Genomic DNA, 15,568 nt, shown 5'->3' with positions numbered 1-15,568 from the left:
AGTGTGAGTGCCACTGAAAATCAGCTCACGTGCAGGGCCGGCTCCAGCATTTCTGCCGCCCCAAGCAAAAAAAAAAAAAAAAAAAAGCTGCGATCGGCGGCGGCAATTGGGAAAAAAAAAAAAAAGCCGCGATCGGCGGCGGCAGTTCAGCGGCAGGTCCTTCGCTCCTAGAGGGAGTGAGGGACCTGCCGCCCCCGAATTGCCGCAGGTGCCGCCCCTCTCCCTTGGCCGCCCCAAGCACCTGCTTGTTAAGCTGGTGCCTGGAGCCAGCCCTGCTCACGTGCCGCCTTCGGCACGTGTGCCATAGGTTGCCTACCCCTGGTCTAGTGTGATGCTACTTCTGCATTCAGTAAAAAGGCAGAGAGGACTGTAAATAGACACACGAAGCAGGCAGGTCTGTTGCAGAAGAATGCACCAGGGTCACTTTTCACGGTAGCACTGCGCTTTGAGCAGGAAAAATTGCCTTTCGGAATCCTGCTGCAGGTTTCCCAAATATCAGCACTTGGCATCTGCATGCAAATTGGTGGGAACTAGCGACCTAACTGGGATCAGGGCCTCATTGTGGGAGACGCTGCACAGACACATAGGACTAGTCTACACTGGCAACGCTAAAGTGCGGTCGCGGCAGTGCTTTAACATGGCTTGTGTGGTCGTGGCGCAGCACTGGGAGGGGCGTAGCTCCCAACGCTGGGAGTGCAGCTCCCAGAGCTGGGGCACTGTCTACACTCGTGCTTTACAGCGCTGAAACTTGCTGCGCTCAGGGGGGTGTTTTTTCACACCCCTGAACGAGACAGGTACAGTCTGTAAATTGCCAGTGTAGAGAAGCCCATAGTGAGAGACAGGCCCTGCCCAGAAGAGATTACCATCTAAATAGACAAGACAGACAAAGGGTAGGAAGAGAAAGTATCTGATGACTTAAAAACAGAAGCTGCTTGGCATCCTGACGAGAAAATGTTGTGTTTAAGGAACTCTCATTTATTTGTTAGCTCCTTCTCACACCCAGCAGCTTGCTGTTTTTCAGGAGATGTGAAAGCTGGTGACAGAACATCACCACCTTCACAAAGCAGCCCTGCCTTCTACCTCTAGGGGGAGCCCTTTGGTCTGGATTTGTAGAGAAAACAGAAGTGCTCAGCCAGTGCCCGCACCGGAGGCCACATTTTCAGCCGGGCTCAGCTCCCATCTCAGTGCCCTAAGGAGTGGGCCACATGTTCAAAAGCCGGCTGGAGGCTGAGCCGTTTTGAAAACCCAGCTCTTATCTCGGGAGCTGAGCTCTTCTGCAGTTCTGGCTGTGGGCGCTGAGCACTTGAAAATCTGGCCTGGAGCTAGGGTGACCAGACAGCAAATATGAAAAATCGGGACACAGGGTGGGGGGTAATAGGAACCTATATAAGAAAAAGACCCCAAAATCAGGACTGTCCCGATGGGTCACCCTACCTGGAGCATTTGTACTGTTGGTAGCAAGGTAGCACAGTCTACTGGGTAGGGCAGTGCCCTGGGAATGAGGAAACCTAGGCTCTTTCCCCAGCTCTGCAAACAAGTCACTCCACCTCTCTGCAACTGTTTTCCCTTTGTCTGTTAAAACTGCAGACTCTTCCAAGCAGGAACTCTCTCTCGTTCTGTGTCTACGCAGCACCTGGCACAACGGGGCCCCGAGCTCAGGGTCTTTTGGTGCTACTGTCATAGACATCATCATCATTTTGACCATCTGGCCCTTGGCCGTTTTAACTGCATGCACTCAGCTTGGTTTCTTGTGCGGAAACAGAGTCTGCTCAGCTCTTTCGTTACGTGGGGCTGTCTTCCTCCTTGACTTCAGTGGGGTTATATCGGAGTAAGAGGGGGCAGAAGGTGTCCCTCTGTGTCTGAGTTCTGGACCCATTTCTCTATATAATGTAGCCCCCCACTCCAATACAGGAAACATTAATAGTCCTGTCCATTTATCATGCGGAAGGATGCCACCCATTAGCACAAGCTACCAGGGGAGCTGTTCCGTGCCAGCAATTCAGGCCCACAGAAGCAGTTTTAGATAGGGGAAATAAAGAATACCTTGTATGTCGAAACCACAGGGGACGCGTAAGGAGGCAGGATGAAATTACCCAATGCTGGAATTTGGCCTGGACACCAGCATTAAGCCTCCAAATCCTTACCTAAAAGGTGCCATCAGATAAAAGGAGGGCAGGTGCCTTGTAGTGTTGTAACAATTAAGTCTATAACTTTTGCCCGCTTAGGAATTAACCATGAAAAGTAGGTCAAGTTATTTTCAATAATGAACGTTATAAACGGTGCAAGGAAACCAGACAGAGACTAAATTAATCCAAACAAAACTGCCTACTCCTATGGTTCAAGGACTGCATTGAGGTTGGACTTAAGAAAATGTGGAAATGAAGTCCAATAGGAAGTTCAATATGTCCTTATAGAAATAATTTAACTGTTGTGCAAAATAATGAGGAGATGAAGTAGGCCACTAGGATCAGCTGAAGATTGGGCCCAGCCTTTACTTCAGTAGGGGGGGAAAGGGCAGATTTCCTGCAGGATAGCAATGTTCTTCCGAGCTGCAGCTGCCTTTCTGCACAGAAACTCCAGGGGAGTGGGGTTGTTTTGTTGGCTGTTGTTCGGGAAAGCTATATTTGTGGGGATGGGTCACAGGGTCACAGCAGCATCTGAGCTACATTCCCACCGGCTGTCTGCCTGGAGTGACTAAATGTGCTGCATTAAAATTAGCAGCTGACAATTAAGCCTGCTGCTGGGAACCTGCTCCAAGTGGTGAGTCATGCATAGTGATGGATGTACCATACCTGCTGCTTTGCGTCTTGTCTCCTCACCACAGAGTCCAAGCCCTGGCAATGCGGGGTGCTAATGGTGCAGGCAGGCAAGTACTCCAGCTGCAGCTCCTTTGTCTCCCTCCCCCCCTCCCCCCCGGCCGATGGGAAAACCCATTCATTGGGGGAACCCATGGTGCTCGCCCCCTTGATGGGCCTGCTAAAAGTGGGATGTTGTTGCTATGGTTATTTGGTATTTTTGTGGTCAGGGTAAAGTGAGAGCTGCTTTTAAACTCCTGTTCTTCCACCGCAGATCTCAAAGCTCTCCACAGGGAACGCAGACCCGCTGCAAGACGGAAGCATTTGCAACTATTCCACAGCTGTGTAGGGCTTCACCATTGTCACTGCGCTGCCTTCGGAAGCCAGTCAGAACATCCCAGCAGTAGCACCTATCTATCTATGGTACTTACTTCTAGTACCACTGGCACAGTTCAGGGCAGCTGCTCCTGTATTCCTCCTTGGTCCAGCAAGGACTCTCCCTCTCTGGCTTTGGGCTGTCATGGCCGTGGAGACACGTGTCTCCCTCCCTTCTGACCAGGATATCTCCAGCCTGAACAGGTCCCTGCCTTCACGGTGTTCTTCTCAGCAAAAGGCAGGCTACGGAAGCAGGCTTCTCTTGCTTTCTCTTCAGAGACTAACAACCCAGCAATTGCCAACAGTATCTAAGTTATCACACAGTTCTTAATAAGCAGCCATATTTTATTTTCAAGGGACTACAGAGAAAACTTATTAAAAACAATAGAAGAACCTATCCGCATAATGTTACCTGAAATTGGGCCAGCTAGTAAGCGTAGGGAGAACAATGACCCACCAGAGTTTGGCAGAAAGCAGCATGTTTATTATACTGATAGCTAAGCTCAAAAGAAGGGGGAGGGGGGTCACACTCACATACTCACACTCACAGGACAGGCACGGCACTGGAGATGTCAGGATCCTTCAAGGTAAGTGTCCCACAGTGCAGCGATGGACAGGGCGATGAAGGTAAGTCTTCCCGAGGCACGATGGACTGCAACGCGGCGAGCCACTGTCCAGGCAGTCCGGGAGAAGGGTCTTCACGGGAGGTACAATCTTGTGAGTGCACTGCCGAGCACATGGCCCCTTCCCCTTTTAAGGTCCTGTTCCTCATGGCCTGCGACTAGAGTAATAGACTTTAAGGTCAGAAGGGACCATTATGATCGTCTGGTCTGACCACCTGCACAATGCAGGCCACAGAATCTCACCCACCCACTCCCGCAACAAACCCCTAACCTATGTCTGAGCCACTGAAGTCCTCAAATCATGGTTTAAAGACTTCAAGGTGCAGAGAATCCTCCAGCAAGTGACCCGTGCCCCACGCTGCAGAGGAAGGCGAAAAACCCCCAGGGCCTCTGCCAATCTGCCCTGGAGGAAAATTCCTTCCCGACCCCAAATATGGCGATCAGCTAAACTCCGAGCATGTGGGCAAGACTCACCAGCCAGACACCCAGGAAAGAATTCTCTGTCGTAACTCAGATCCCACCCCCTCTAACATCCCCTCACAGGCCATTGGGCATATTTACCGCAAATAGTCAAACTAGAGATGACTTGGCTGCGTCTGGTTGGTCACACTCCACCTCGGGCAGTGCCCATGCATTGGGTGTGTGAGCACTGCCTAATTAGAGTCCCAGACACCATAGGCGCCAACTTTTCCCAATGCCGGTGGGTGCTCGCGCCCCCCAGTCCCTGCCCTGACTCCACCCCTGCCCTGTCCCCATTCCAACCCCTTCCCCAAAGTCCCTGCCCCAACTCTGCCCCCTCCCTGCCCCTATTGGACCCCTCCCCAAATCCCCGCCCCGGCCCCACCTCTTCCCCCGAGCGCCGCGTTCCCCCTCCTCTCCCTCCCTCCCACCGCTTGCCACCGCAAAACAGCTGTTTTGCGGCACAAGTGCTGGGAGCCAGGGGGGAAAGCGGGCATGCGGCGCGCTCAGGGAAGAGGCCCCAGAGCACCCACGGAGTTGGCACCTATGCCAGACACCTTGTCTACCTGGGAGCTCTTCTGATCTTCCAGCTGTTCAAGCAGCCCATTCATCCCACAAGCATTCCAGGAAGGGGGGGGGGGGGGGGAAAGCCACTTCACAGGTATTCAAAGAGGGAGAGGAGATGAAAGGGGGGGAAGGTGTAACAGACCTTTTGAACATACAGGTTATACAGAGCATACAGATCACTGCTGCTCCTACAACACATGCTACTAAGCTGGTCCGAGATCCCGCCCCTCCAACATGGGAACTGGCAGGGATTTTCACCTGGTTTCAAGTTCATCACACCCTCACCTCAGCTGAGAACCATCACAGCCTGGAAAAGTTTCGTTCACCCTTTAGAGGTCTTTGAACTGCCCATGAAGAGGCAACAATGAGTCTCTGCTTCAAAAGGCTGGATTTGAGGTGGGTCATTTGCATTTCCTTCACCCCCCCCCCAAGTATTTCCTAGGAAATACACTTTGCTCATATTGCCCCCTCCCCCGCCCAAGTCCTCTGAAGTCCCTAATATCTTCCAGAGATTTCATTAATCGTGTCCTCTCGCCTAAAGAGGTTCCATACAACCCCACGCTAGCCCATGAACATTTGCGTTTTCACGACAACAGACTCCCCAAATCCTTAACCTTCATTCCATGAGGTTTAACATGATTCCATAAGGTTCGGCCAGGATACTACTGGATCTGTCCCAACTACTTATTACCTGTAGGATCTGAGCACCTCACAATCCATGTGACACTCAACTTGGAGAGGTTTCCGAGTTTCTAAAATAATGAACCACCCTGGCATGTCGAACAGCTGGCTCAAGCTGGACCCTAGGGTCTGGGACCCTCCAGCCTCGCGGGGTCTCAGAGCTCAGGCTCCAGCCCAAGCCTGAACGTCTACGTGGTAATTTTATAACCTCGCAGTCCAAGCTCCATGAGCCTGAGTCAGCTGATCCAGGCCAGCTGCGGCCTCACTGCAGGTCTTTCATCGCAGTGTAGAGGTACCCTTTGTTGTGCTCTGCTCTCTGCCAGCCCCCCTCTCCCTCTCCGGGCCTAGATGCCGATTCTCTTTGCTGTCGTTTGCACCACTGCGTCATTGGCGCAAACCAAATCAGCATTTGACAGATGTGGAGAAATTGGAGAGGGTCCAGAGAAGAGCAACAAGAATGATTAAAGGTCTTGAGAACATAACCTATGAAGGAAGGCTGAAAGAATTGGGTTTGTTTAGTTTGGAAAAGAGAAGACTGAGAGGGGACATGATAGCAGTTTTCAGGTATCTAAAAGGGTGTCATAAGGAGGAGGGAGAAAACTTGTTCACCTTAGCCTCTAAGGATAGAACAAGAAGCAATGGGCTTAAACTGCAGCAAGGGAGGTCTAGGTTGGACATTAGGAAAAAGTTCCTAACTGTCAGGGTGGTTAAACACTGGAATAAATTGCCTAGGGAGGTTGTGGAATCTCCATCTCTGGAGATATTTAAGAGTAGGTTAGATAAATGTCCATCAGGGATGGTCTAGACAGTATTTGGTCCTGCCATGCCGGCAGGGGACTGGACTCGATGACCTCTCGAGGTCCCTTCCAGTCCTAGAATCTATGAATCTATGAGCCATTTTACCCTGGTGTAAATGACCACGCACAGGAGAGGGCAGTGGGGAATTTGGCCCCAGGTCTTTTCCTTTGCAGGGTGTTTCATAGCCGTAGTTTCAGCTGCCAGTGACACCAAAAATCACAAGCGCCCAGGAATGGGGGTATTCTTGCACCCGCATTAACTCTCCCGTCTACTTCGCTGGTTCTGCACTCTGCTCCTCTGAGCCGTCATGACACAGGTCAGGAGCTGGGGCTCTCCACTTGCCATGTCCAAGGGAGTCCCTGGCTGCTGATCCTCCACAATCCGTGCAGGCCAGCGATCCAGCACCCACCCCACACCGTACAAAGGAAAAGGGCCAACCTCTGCCCCAAGCACCAGCCTCTCGGACACCTGACAAGTCCCAGAAGCATCAAGCGGACGGCAGCAACCTAACCCCGCCAAGCACGGTGTGGATTTCTCGGCGCACCAGGCAACGCTTCCCCATGCTGGCTGCGCTCATCAGAATCTAATGCGCCCTCCTGACCCCCTCGGAGAGCAGCTGGGGAACAGAAGGCGTCATGCTCCAGCGAGCAGGGCAAAGCAGCTGTCTCGCCATCGGCCTGCAGGGTTGCTAAGTGGGCATCAATCTTGCATCACTGGTCGAGTGTGTGTGGGGGATAAGTTTACAATGTCACCCCCGGTCCCTCCTCCATGGGTGTCTGCTTTCAGCGAGCGCTCTGTGTCAAGCGACCAGTAGCTGTCACCAGTGCTGATGGACTAACACTTCCCCGCAGCAGGGATCCAGCAAGTGTCTCAGGCTGGGCTCCTCTGGGAACACCCTGCTGCCAGGGCCTTTTCTCTCCTGCATCCCTGCAGGGCGGTTTTATCAGAGCAGACAGAAATCCCCGCCTGTTAGCATTCGTGCTCAGGATCAGCAGTAGCTTTGGAGCCGGGGGAGAGCAAGAGACGGGGAAGAGGGCCCGGCCCGATAAAGGATTGGTTCCGTTTGTGCATCCGCGCCGTGTCCGGGATGGCAGAGGTGGGATGGAGAAAGGCACCTACCATCGCTGCTCATGAGACCGGTATGCTTTCTGGGAAGCCCCCGGTTCCCTTTGGCGTGGGGCGAGAGTGTAAGCAATGAGGAGCAGGTCTGTCTTTTTATGATGTGTCTGTACAGTGCCTAGCACCGGGGGCCTCGATCTTTAGGTGCTACTGTAAATAAATTAATAAATAACTTCAGAGGGACTGTCATTTCCTGTACATTTGTACGGCCCTTAGCAAAATGGGAAGCTGACCTAGAGGTGCTACTGTGCCTCAGTTTCCCCATCTGTAAAACAGGGATAATGATTTTGACTTCCTTTGCCAAGCATTTTGAGATCTGCTGATGAAAAGGGCTATATAAAAGTGAGGGATTATTATTGTTATGACTGCAATATACATCATTAAAATAATGGACGATAGCAATGAATCTCCTGACTTTGGGCGGGCAGCCCAGCAAAGGAACTTTATGAAACCTACCTGGAAATTGCTCCTTTAGAGAATCAGATTTGAGAGAGTGTTTTTTGTTTTGTTTTGTTTTGTTTCTGTTTTAAAGATCCTGAAGGGTCTGGATATGTTTATTTCTGATGGGCCCATCCCAACCCCACCACAGCGCAGCTGGCCTGGGGCAAATTCCTGACCTGCTTGGTGCTTCAGTTTCCCCATTGGTGAAAAGAGGGATTGTAAAATTGACCTACCTCACAGCAGGGACAGAGGGGATGTGGTGAAGCTGACATGTCTGTTCAGAGCTGCTGTCAAGATGTCAAGTGTCCCATAAGTGCTAAATCGTTAGAAATCACTGCTGGAAACAGGAGCTGGTGGGAGGGAGCTGGTCTTGGTTCTGTAACATTTCTGGTCATTGCAGTGCTCTGGATTCAGGCAGCACTTTCCTTAGTGCTGTCACTTCACTCCTCTTGACGTAGGAGCTGCAGGCGTTTCGATGAATGGCTTATGAAAGATGCTTTAGTTCCACCGTTGCTTCTGTAAGCGCGTGTGTATCCGCTGCTGGAATTCTATCTGCTCCCTTCTCAAATTGGTACCCCAACACTGCATCCTTGGACAGCAGAGAAACTCCGTTTCTTAGGGCATGGCTGCCTCTCCTGTCGATGTACCTGAGCTAGCTTTAATGTAGCTGGCAGCAGTGAGTTTCAGCACATGTATCATTGGGCATGCCTGCCCTGTAGCGCCCCCTTCTGGCAAAGCATGGTGCTGCGAGCCCTGCCCTCAGTTTACCTTCTTCAGGGGCTCCTTAAGTCACCTCCTCCAGTCCAGAGTCGTTAAAACATTCCCCTTCTGGGTCTAATTTACAATTCACAACAACACACAGTCCTGCAGGCCTTCCCCCCATTCCACCCTCCTCTTCCCTGGGCCATTCCCCAACTGGAGTCTTTCCCCCCCCGCCCCTTGTCTCCACTCCACCGTCCCTCTTTTCCCAGGAGAGGCTCCAAGCCTTTCAGCTCCACCCTAGCTCTTGCCTGTTCTTTCTTTCTTTCTTTCTTTCTATGGCAAAGCAGAGTTGGCTGAAAAATCTATATCTAAATCTAACTACTTAGTGGTTTATATTCTCTCATTCTGCCCTGGGTCTTCCAGCAGGCAATGGTACAACACCTTTCTAATACTACCCCAGTTCCCTGATATTTTCACCCCCGTTTCCTCTTCCTGTTTCCCCCCTTTATAAGGCGCCTTCCATAAGACCAATTTGGGCAGCAGGTAATGAGTCACACGTGCCCACTACCTCTTAGAGGGCAAGTCACCCTGAGCTAGCTTGCTAGCCCTGCAAGTAATTACCCAGGGTTCCAGGTGGGCTTGTAGGAGTCCATGCTAATACGGCCCCACTGTTCCAGTACCCGAGCTAGCTAGATCAAAGCGAGCTCAGGTACGTCTATGTGAGCTGCAATCACACTCTGTGATTGGAGACTAGACATGCCCTTCGTGGCGGTACATCCCCTGCTCAAAGGCTGCACCAAATTGGAACTTCAGCTGTGTGCCCTGCACGTAAAATACAGACCCCCCCCAAACCCTGATGCTGAAACAGCTTCAAATGGAAGGCGATTGCTCTAACAACATATGCAAATTAATAGATTAGTATGAATTATTTGTTATTGTAGCACGTAGGAGTGCCCGTCATGGGCCAGGACCCGATGGTGCTAGGCGCTGTACAGATACAGAAAAAGACAGTCCCTGTCTCAGAGAATCGCGTCGTCAATCTCTTCTGATGTGACAGCACCAGGGGTTCTGTGCGGACAGCAATCGGCAGCTTCCTATATGAAAACTCCACCGGGCTGAAGCAATATAATAATGTTTCTCCAGTGCCTTTGAATCTGAGCATCTCAGAGTGCTTCACAAATACGAAATAATTTCATTGTCAAGTCCCCCTTGGAGGATAGAGAACTCTCACAGTGTCTGCGTTAGAGGTGGGGAAACTGAGGCACAGAATGGTTGAGCAACTTGCCCAAGGTCCTCCTTGGAGTCAATGGCCGAGTCTGGGGTAGTAGGAATTCCTAGCTTTTTTCTTCTAATCACCAGCTCGGACTCTTTCCAAGAGTTGGGCACAGAACCCAGGCATCCTAGCGCTCAGTCCTGGGTTCAGATCACTAGCTAACACTCCTTTCCAGAGCGAGGGACAGAACACCGCAGTCCTGGCTGCTTCTGCTCTAACCACTAGGCTACATTGCTGATGGCAGTCTGGTTTTCTGACACATTATTAACTCATGTGCATTTTGTTTGTTTGTGCCAGGCCCCGGGCCGGGACAGTACCATCTGCCTCCTACTGTCGGATTTGTCAACCACGACTACACCAAGTTAACCAGCCCAGCTTATTCCTTTCACAGGAGACTCAACAATGGCAGTAAGTCTTTGTGAACCACTCTCTCTAAAACAGCCTGGGTCTGAACAACGTCAGTCTCAGCTTCTTCCCAGTGCCCCCCTCACACACAATTCCCTCAGCTCCGTATCCAGTGTCACTTCACCCACCTCCCAGCCCTTCCTCCGAGCATCCGCTCAGGCACTGAGTCCAAGATCAGTATGCGTGTGTATACCGCACCCATGTGTGTATACCTCCCCTCCATGTGTATATATGGCCCATATGTGTTTGGATCCCATCTCTGTGTGTGTACCCCAGTGTGTGTGTGTGTGTGTACCCTCCAAGTGTGGGTTTGTCTGTCTGTTTATATCACCCATGTGTGGGTTTGTGTCCTGCCTGTGTGTGTTTATCACCCATCTGTGTGTGTGTTTTCTCTGTGTGTGTGTGTGTGTATTACCCATGTGTGTGTGTGTGTGTGTGTGTGTGTGTGTGTGTGTGTGTGTGTATCACCCGTGGGAGTGTGGGTGTGTTCTCTGTGTGTGTGTGTGTGTGTGTTGCCCATATGTGGGTTTGTGTTCTCTGTCTGTGTCTAGGAGAACTTCTTGCACACGGATCTTTTGTGCTTTGCCATTGTGTACAGTTTTGCTGTTACCACGAGCGTGCCGGAACAGGGCAACTTTGAAGCTGCATTATCTCAGCTGACCAGGCGGAGAGCACAACCACCTGACCGCTCTTTATTTCCAAAACAAGAACGCACCGGCTGAAGCAGGGAGCCAGAGCTGAGGGGCCAAAAGCACATTATTCTCAAGATCAATAGGATTTGTAATTAAAACCAATACACCTTTCGTCCCTGCACCATACCCCTCCTGGCCAAACTGCATCCCCTCCCCGTGCTGTCAGAGCGTGCCGCTTCCGCCGGGTCATTGAAATGCAGGCCCACGACCATCAGGGGCTTCTGTCACTCATCTCTGAATGCAGCTGTCCTGACCTTAGCCTCAAAGCAGTGAACCCCACTGGCCTGGCATTTTGAAAAGCTGACACTACTAAAAATGACAGAAGCGTGCCCGATTAGTGGAGGTTATGACTGCACGTACCCAGCAGAGTTGTGACAGCTAGTTGTAACAGGCACTCTTCAGCTGGATCTCAACGAACAGGGGAGTAACTTTATTCCCATTGTACAGCTGAGGAAACTGATTTTCCTAAGATCAGGAGCAGCAGAACCAGGGCTAGACACCTGCCCTCCCCTGCAGCCCTGTCAAGCTCTTGATGTTGCTTACAAATGATCAAAGGCCTGGATCTGAGCTCATAGCTGTGGCTTTTATACGGATGCAATTCCATTGACTTGAATGGAGGTCTTGATTTACACCGGTGTACGTGAGTGGGAATCAAAGACCTTTATTTACTCCAGCGTCATTCCCCAGGAGGGGCCGGAGTCTGATCTCAGGCCAGCGTAAATCCAGAATGACTCCATGGAAATCAGCGGGATTATAACAGATCAGAATATGGCCCAGTTTGGATGCGCAATCCAATTAAGATGTGACCGACAGGCCCATGACCAAATTCATCCCTGGTACAATCCCACTGAAGTTACATCAGGCATGAATTTGGCCCACTCCGTAGGAGAAAGCGCTGGCCTATCTTCCCAGCCGCCCCATTGCTCTATGCTTTTCCCTTTTGTTGTCAGTGTACTTTAAAGACTCAAGCCCAGGTCCCTGCTATTACGTGGACCCGCAACTCACTCGCTGTGGCAGGAGCGGAGGCCCATCCTATTCCATGCTGGCGAGATCAAAGACCCTGGGTGAGTGGAAGAGCATCAAAAGCCTCCATTGGGCTAGGAGTTGGTGGGGAGCACACGGGTGGCTGGTTTGGTCACGTCAGCAGCTCTTTGGGTTGCTTTTAAATTGAATGTAGTGCTGGTTCGGCAGCCCCGGGCCTCTCTTTATCCTCAGGGCAAGCCACTCCTCCGCCATTGTTCCTCGCTCCGGCCTGGCGGGAGCCCCCTAAGGGTGAGAATGGCCCATTCAGCCCTGGGCTGAGGCTGTTTCCAGGGGCGAATCAGTGCCAACTCTGGGGTCGGCTTTGGTGCAGCAGACACCATGGGTCAGGTTTTTGGTGCAGCAGAGGATGGCCTGTGACGGCCAGTTCATTCAGTTGCCTGACCTGGTAGGAGCGGGCATTCCTGCCCCACCAGGGCTGGATTGGAAGTGGCTATGTAGAGCTGAAAGGCCTCTCCTGGTGCAACAGGAACTGGCCCCCAGTGGAGGCAGGAGACCAGACGACTAGCGCGCTCTGGCCTGGGAAATCCTAGACTCCACACCGGCAGCAAGCCACATCCAGCGTTATCGGGGTGACATGACGCGGTGCTGGGCACGAGCTCCCGTTCCTGACTGCGCCCAGCTTTAGCGTTTAACGCTGTGTCTCCTTCAGCGCAGCCACGGACCCCTGGGCCAGGCAGGTACAGTCCAGAGAAAGCCCCACCTGTCACCCAGCGCAGGCCGCCGTCTTTCACCATGGGATCTCGTACCAAGTACCGGCGGGTGGATCCCGTCCCTGCCCCGAACAGCTACGCTCTCCCCTCACTGCTGGGCTCCAGGGTCCCCAGCAAACCGTCCAGCCCTAGTGTCACCATCTCAGGGCGGAACAAACATGGTGGCTTTTCTGAGGACTTGTCCCAAACGCCCGGCCCCGGCCATTACAACAGGACAGATCCCAACACCTACTTGCACCGGGCACCTGCCTTCTCCATTCGGGGGCGACGCAGTGCGCCCGGGGCCGCCTTCCGGACACCGGGGCCTGGAACGCACAGCCCCGAAAAGGTGACCGCCCACAGGACAAGAGCCCCAGCCTACTCCCTGGGTGTCCGGCACTCCGAATTTGTCACTCCTCTCATTGTGGATGTTTCCCAGTGGGGCAGCAATTCCCTGGTGTCAGGTCACTGGCCTTGATTTACCTTCCCTGCCTTGATCTACTGGATCTCCAGTGACTCAGACTGGAAGCTCTTCGCTTTGCCCCCAGCCCATTCATGCCAAGCAGTCCTGGGAGAGCTTCCAAGCAGCGGATGCGCCAGCACTTGAGACATTTAAAACTGGGCCAGTCCAAACCCTGTGGAACTGTAGGGAACAACCCTGCACTGCTCTGCAGCGGGAGGAGTTTTCCTAGGGTTGCCAACCTTCCAGGATTGGCCTGGAATCTCCAGGAATTAAAGATTAATCTTGAATTAACGATTATGTCCTCATGTGATGAAATCTCCAGGAATACAACCAACCAAATTTGGCAACCCTAAGGGTATGTCTACACTACAGGATTAATTCGAATTTATATAATTCGAATTTAGGAAACCGATTTTGTAAATTCGAATGTATTCGGCCACACTAGGCACCATTAATTCGGTGGTGTGCGTCCAAGCTACCATAGTAGCATCGATTTCCAGAGCGTTGCATTGTGGGTAGCTTTTACATAGCTATCCCATAGTTCCCGCAGTCTCCACCCCCCTTGGAATTCTGGGTTGAGACCCCAGTGCATGATGGGGCAAAAAAACATTGTCGCAGGTAGTTCTGGGTACAGCCTCCCCCTCCCTCCCTGAAAGCAACGGCAGACAACCATTTCGCGCCTTTTTTCCTGAGTGAACTCTGCAGACTCCATTCTGCATCAAGCATGGATCCCGTTGTGCTCCAGAACGCAGTCTTGAACATTATAAACACCTCGCGCTTTCTCGTGGAGTTTATGCTTACACAGGACCAGAAAAAAGAGGCGAGGAGGAGGAGAAGGCGGCGATTGCAGCGCAGCGACCAGCGTGATGAGGACATGGACACGGACACAGAATTCTCTGAGACCGCGGGCCCCGGTGCTTTGGAGATTATGATGTTAATGGGCCAGGTTATAGGCTTTGAACGCCGATTCTGGGCCCGGGAAACAAGCACAGACTGGTGGGACCGCATAGTGTTGCAGGTGTGGGACGATTCCCAGTGGCTGAGAAACTTTCGCATGCGTAAGGGCACTTTCATGGAACTTTGTGACTTGCTTTCCCCTGCCCTGAAGCGCCAGAATACCAAGATGAGAGCAGCCCTCACAGTTGAGAAGCGAGTGGCGATAGCCCTGTGGAAGCTTGCAACGCCAGACAGCTACCGGTCAGTCGGGAATCAATTTGGAGTGGGCAAATCTACTGTGGGGGCTGCTGTGATGCAAGTAGCCAAAGCAATCACGGAGGTGCTGCTACGAAAGGTAGTGACTCTGGGAAATGTGCAGGTCATAGTGGATGGCTTTGCTGCAATGGGATTCCCTAACTGTGGTGGGGCAATAGATGGAACCCATATTCCTATCTTGGCACCGGAGCACCAGGGTACCCAGTACATAAACCGCAAGGGGTACTTCTCAATGGTGCTGCAAGCACTTGTGGATCACAAGGGACGTTTCACCAACATCCATGTGGGCTGGCCGGGAAGGGTTCATGACGCTCGCGTCTTCAGGAACACCAATCTGTTTAAACGGCTGCAGCAAGGGACTTACTTTCCGGACCAGAAAATAACCGTGGGGGATGTTGAAATGCCAATTGTTATTCTTGGGGACCCAGCCTACCCCTTAATGCCATGGCTCATGAAGCCATACACAGGCAGCCTGGACAGGAGTCAGGAGTTGTTCAACTACAGGCTGAGCAAGTGCAGAATGGTGGTAGAATGTGCATTTGGCCGTTTAAAAGGTCGCTGGCGATCCTTATTGACTCGCTCAGACCTCAGCCAAACCAATATCCCCATTGTTATTACTGCTTGCTGTGTGCTTCACAATCTCTGTGAGAGCAAGGGGGAGACCTTTATGGCAGGGTGGGAGGCTGAGGCAAATCGCCTGGCTGCTGATTACTCGCAGCCAGACACCAGGGCGATTAGAAGAGCACACGATGAAGCGCTGCGCATTAGGGAAGCTTTGAAAACCAGTTTCATGACTGGCCAGGCTACAGTGTGAAATTTATGTTTGTTTATCCTTCCTGAAAACCCGCCCCCTTTATTGACTCATTCTCTGTAAGGAACCCACCCTCCCCCTTCCCCCAGCTTGCTTTCAAAGGAAATAAAGTCACCATTGTTTAAAAATCATTTATTCTTTATGAATTGATTATAAAAAGAGGGAGAGAACCTGAGTGGGGTTTGGGAGGAGGATCAGCGGGAAGGAAAAGCCCAGTAAAAAAAGGTTAAGAAAATGGCAGCCTTTTGCTTGGGCTGTCCACTGGGGTGGAATGGGAGGGTGTACGGAGCCTCCCCCCCCGTGTTCTTACACATCTGGGTGTGGAGGCTATGGAAAATGGTGAGGAGGTAGGGGGGTTATACAGGGGCTGTAGCGGCACAGAACCTGAGTGGGGTTTGGGAGGAGGATCTGCGGGAAGG

At 52.0% G+C, this 15,568-nt stretch overlaps 1 protein-coding gene across 1 annotated transcript; it reads left to right on the top strand.

The window, feature by feature from the left end:
• The first annotated feature begins 7,385 nt into the window (after positions 1 to 7,385).
• Positions 7,386 to 13,141, top strand: CIMAP1D (CIMAP1 family member D). The gene is made up of 4 exons (XM_065422345.1): positions 7,386 to 7,485; positions 10,131 to 10,241; positions 11,881 to 11,994; positions 12,624 to 13,141. The coding sequence occupies exons 1-4, from the start codon at positions 7,386 to 7,388 to the stop codon at positions 13,139 to 13,141; spliced, it is 843 nt and encodes a 280-aa protein (XP_065278417.1).
• Positions 13,142 to 15,568: the final 2,427 nt, after the last annotated feature.

Source organism: Emys orbicularis, chromosome 24, assembly GCF_028017835.1.
Source record: "Emys orbicularis isolate rEmyOrb1 chromosome 24, rEmyOrb1.hap1, whole genome shotgun sequence".
In the NCBI taxonomy this organism is placed as follows: domain Eukaryota; kingdom Metazoa; phylum Chordata; order Testudines; family Emydidae; genus Emys; species Emys orbicularis.
Note: the sequence above shows the minus strand (reverse complement) of the source record. Positions and strands in the feature narration are given on the sequence as shown.

Excerpts from the sequence above, each read along its gene's own strand:
- CIMAP1D (XM_065422345.1), top strand. The coding sequence starts at position 7,386 with ATGGCAGAGGTGGGATGGAGAAAGGCACCTACCATCGCTGCTCATGAG. Across the intron at positions 7,486-10,130 it reads CTTTGGCGTGGGGCGAGAGT|GCCCCGGGCCGGGACAGTAC; the intron begins GTAAGCAATGAG and ends TGTTTGTGCCAG. Across the intron at positions 10,242-11,880 it reads CAGGAGACTCAACAATGGCA|TGTACTTTAAAGACTCAAGC; the intron begins GTAAGTCTTTGT and ends TTTTGTTGTCAG.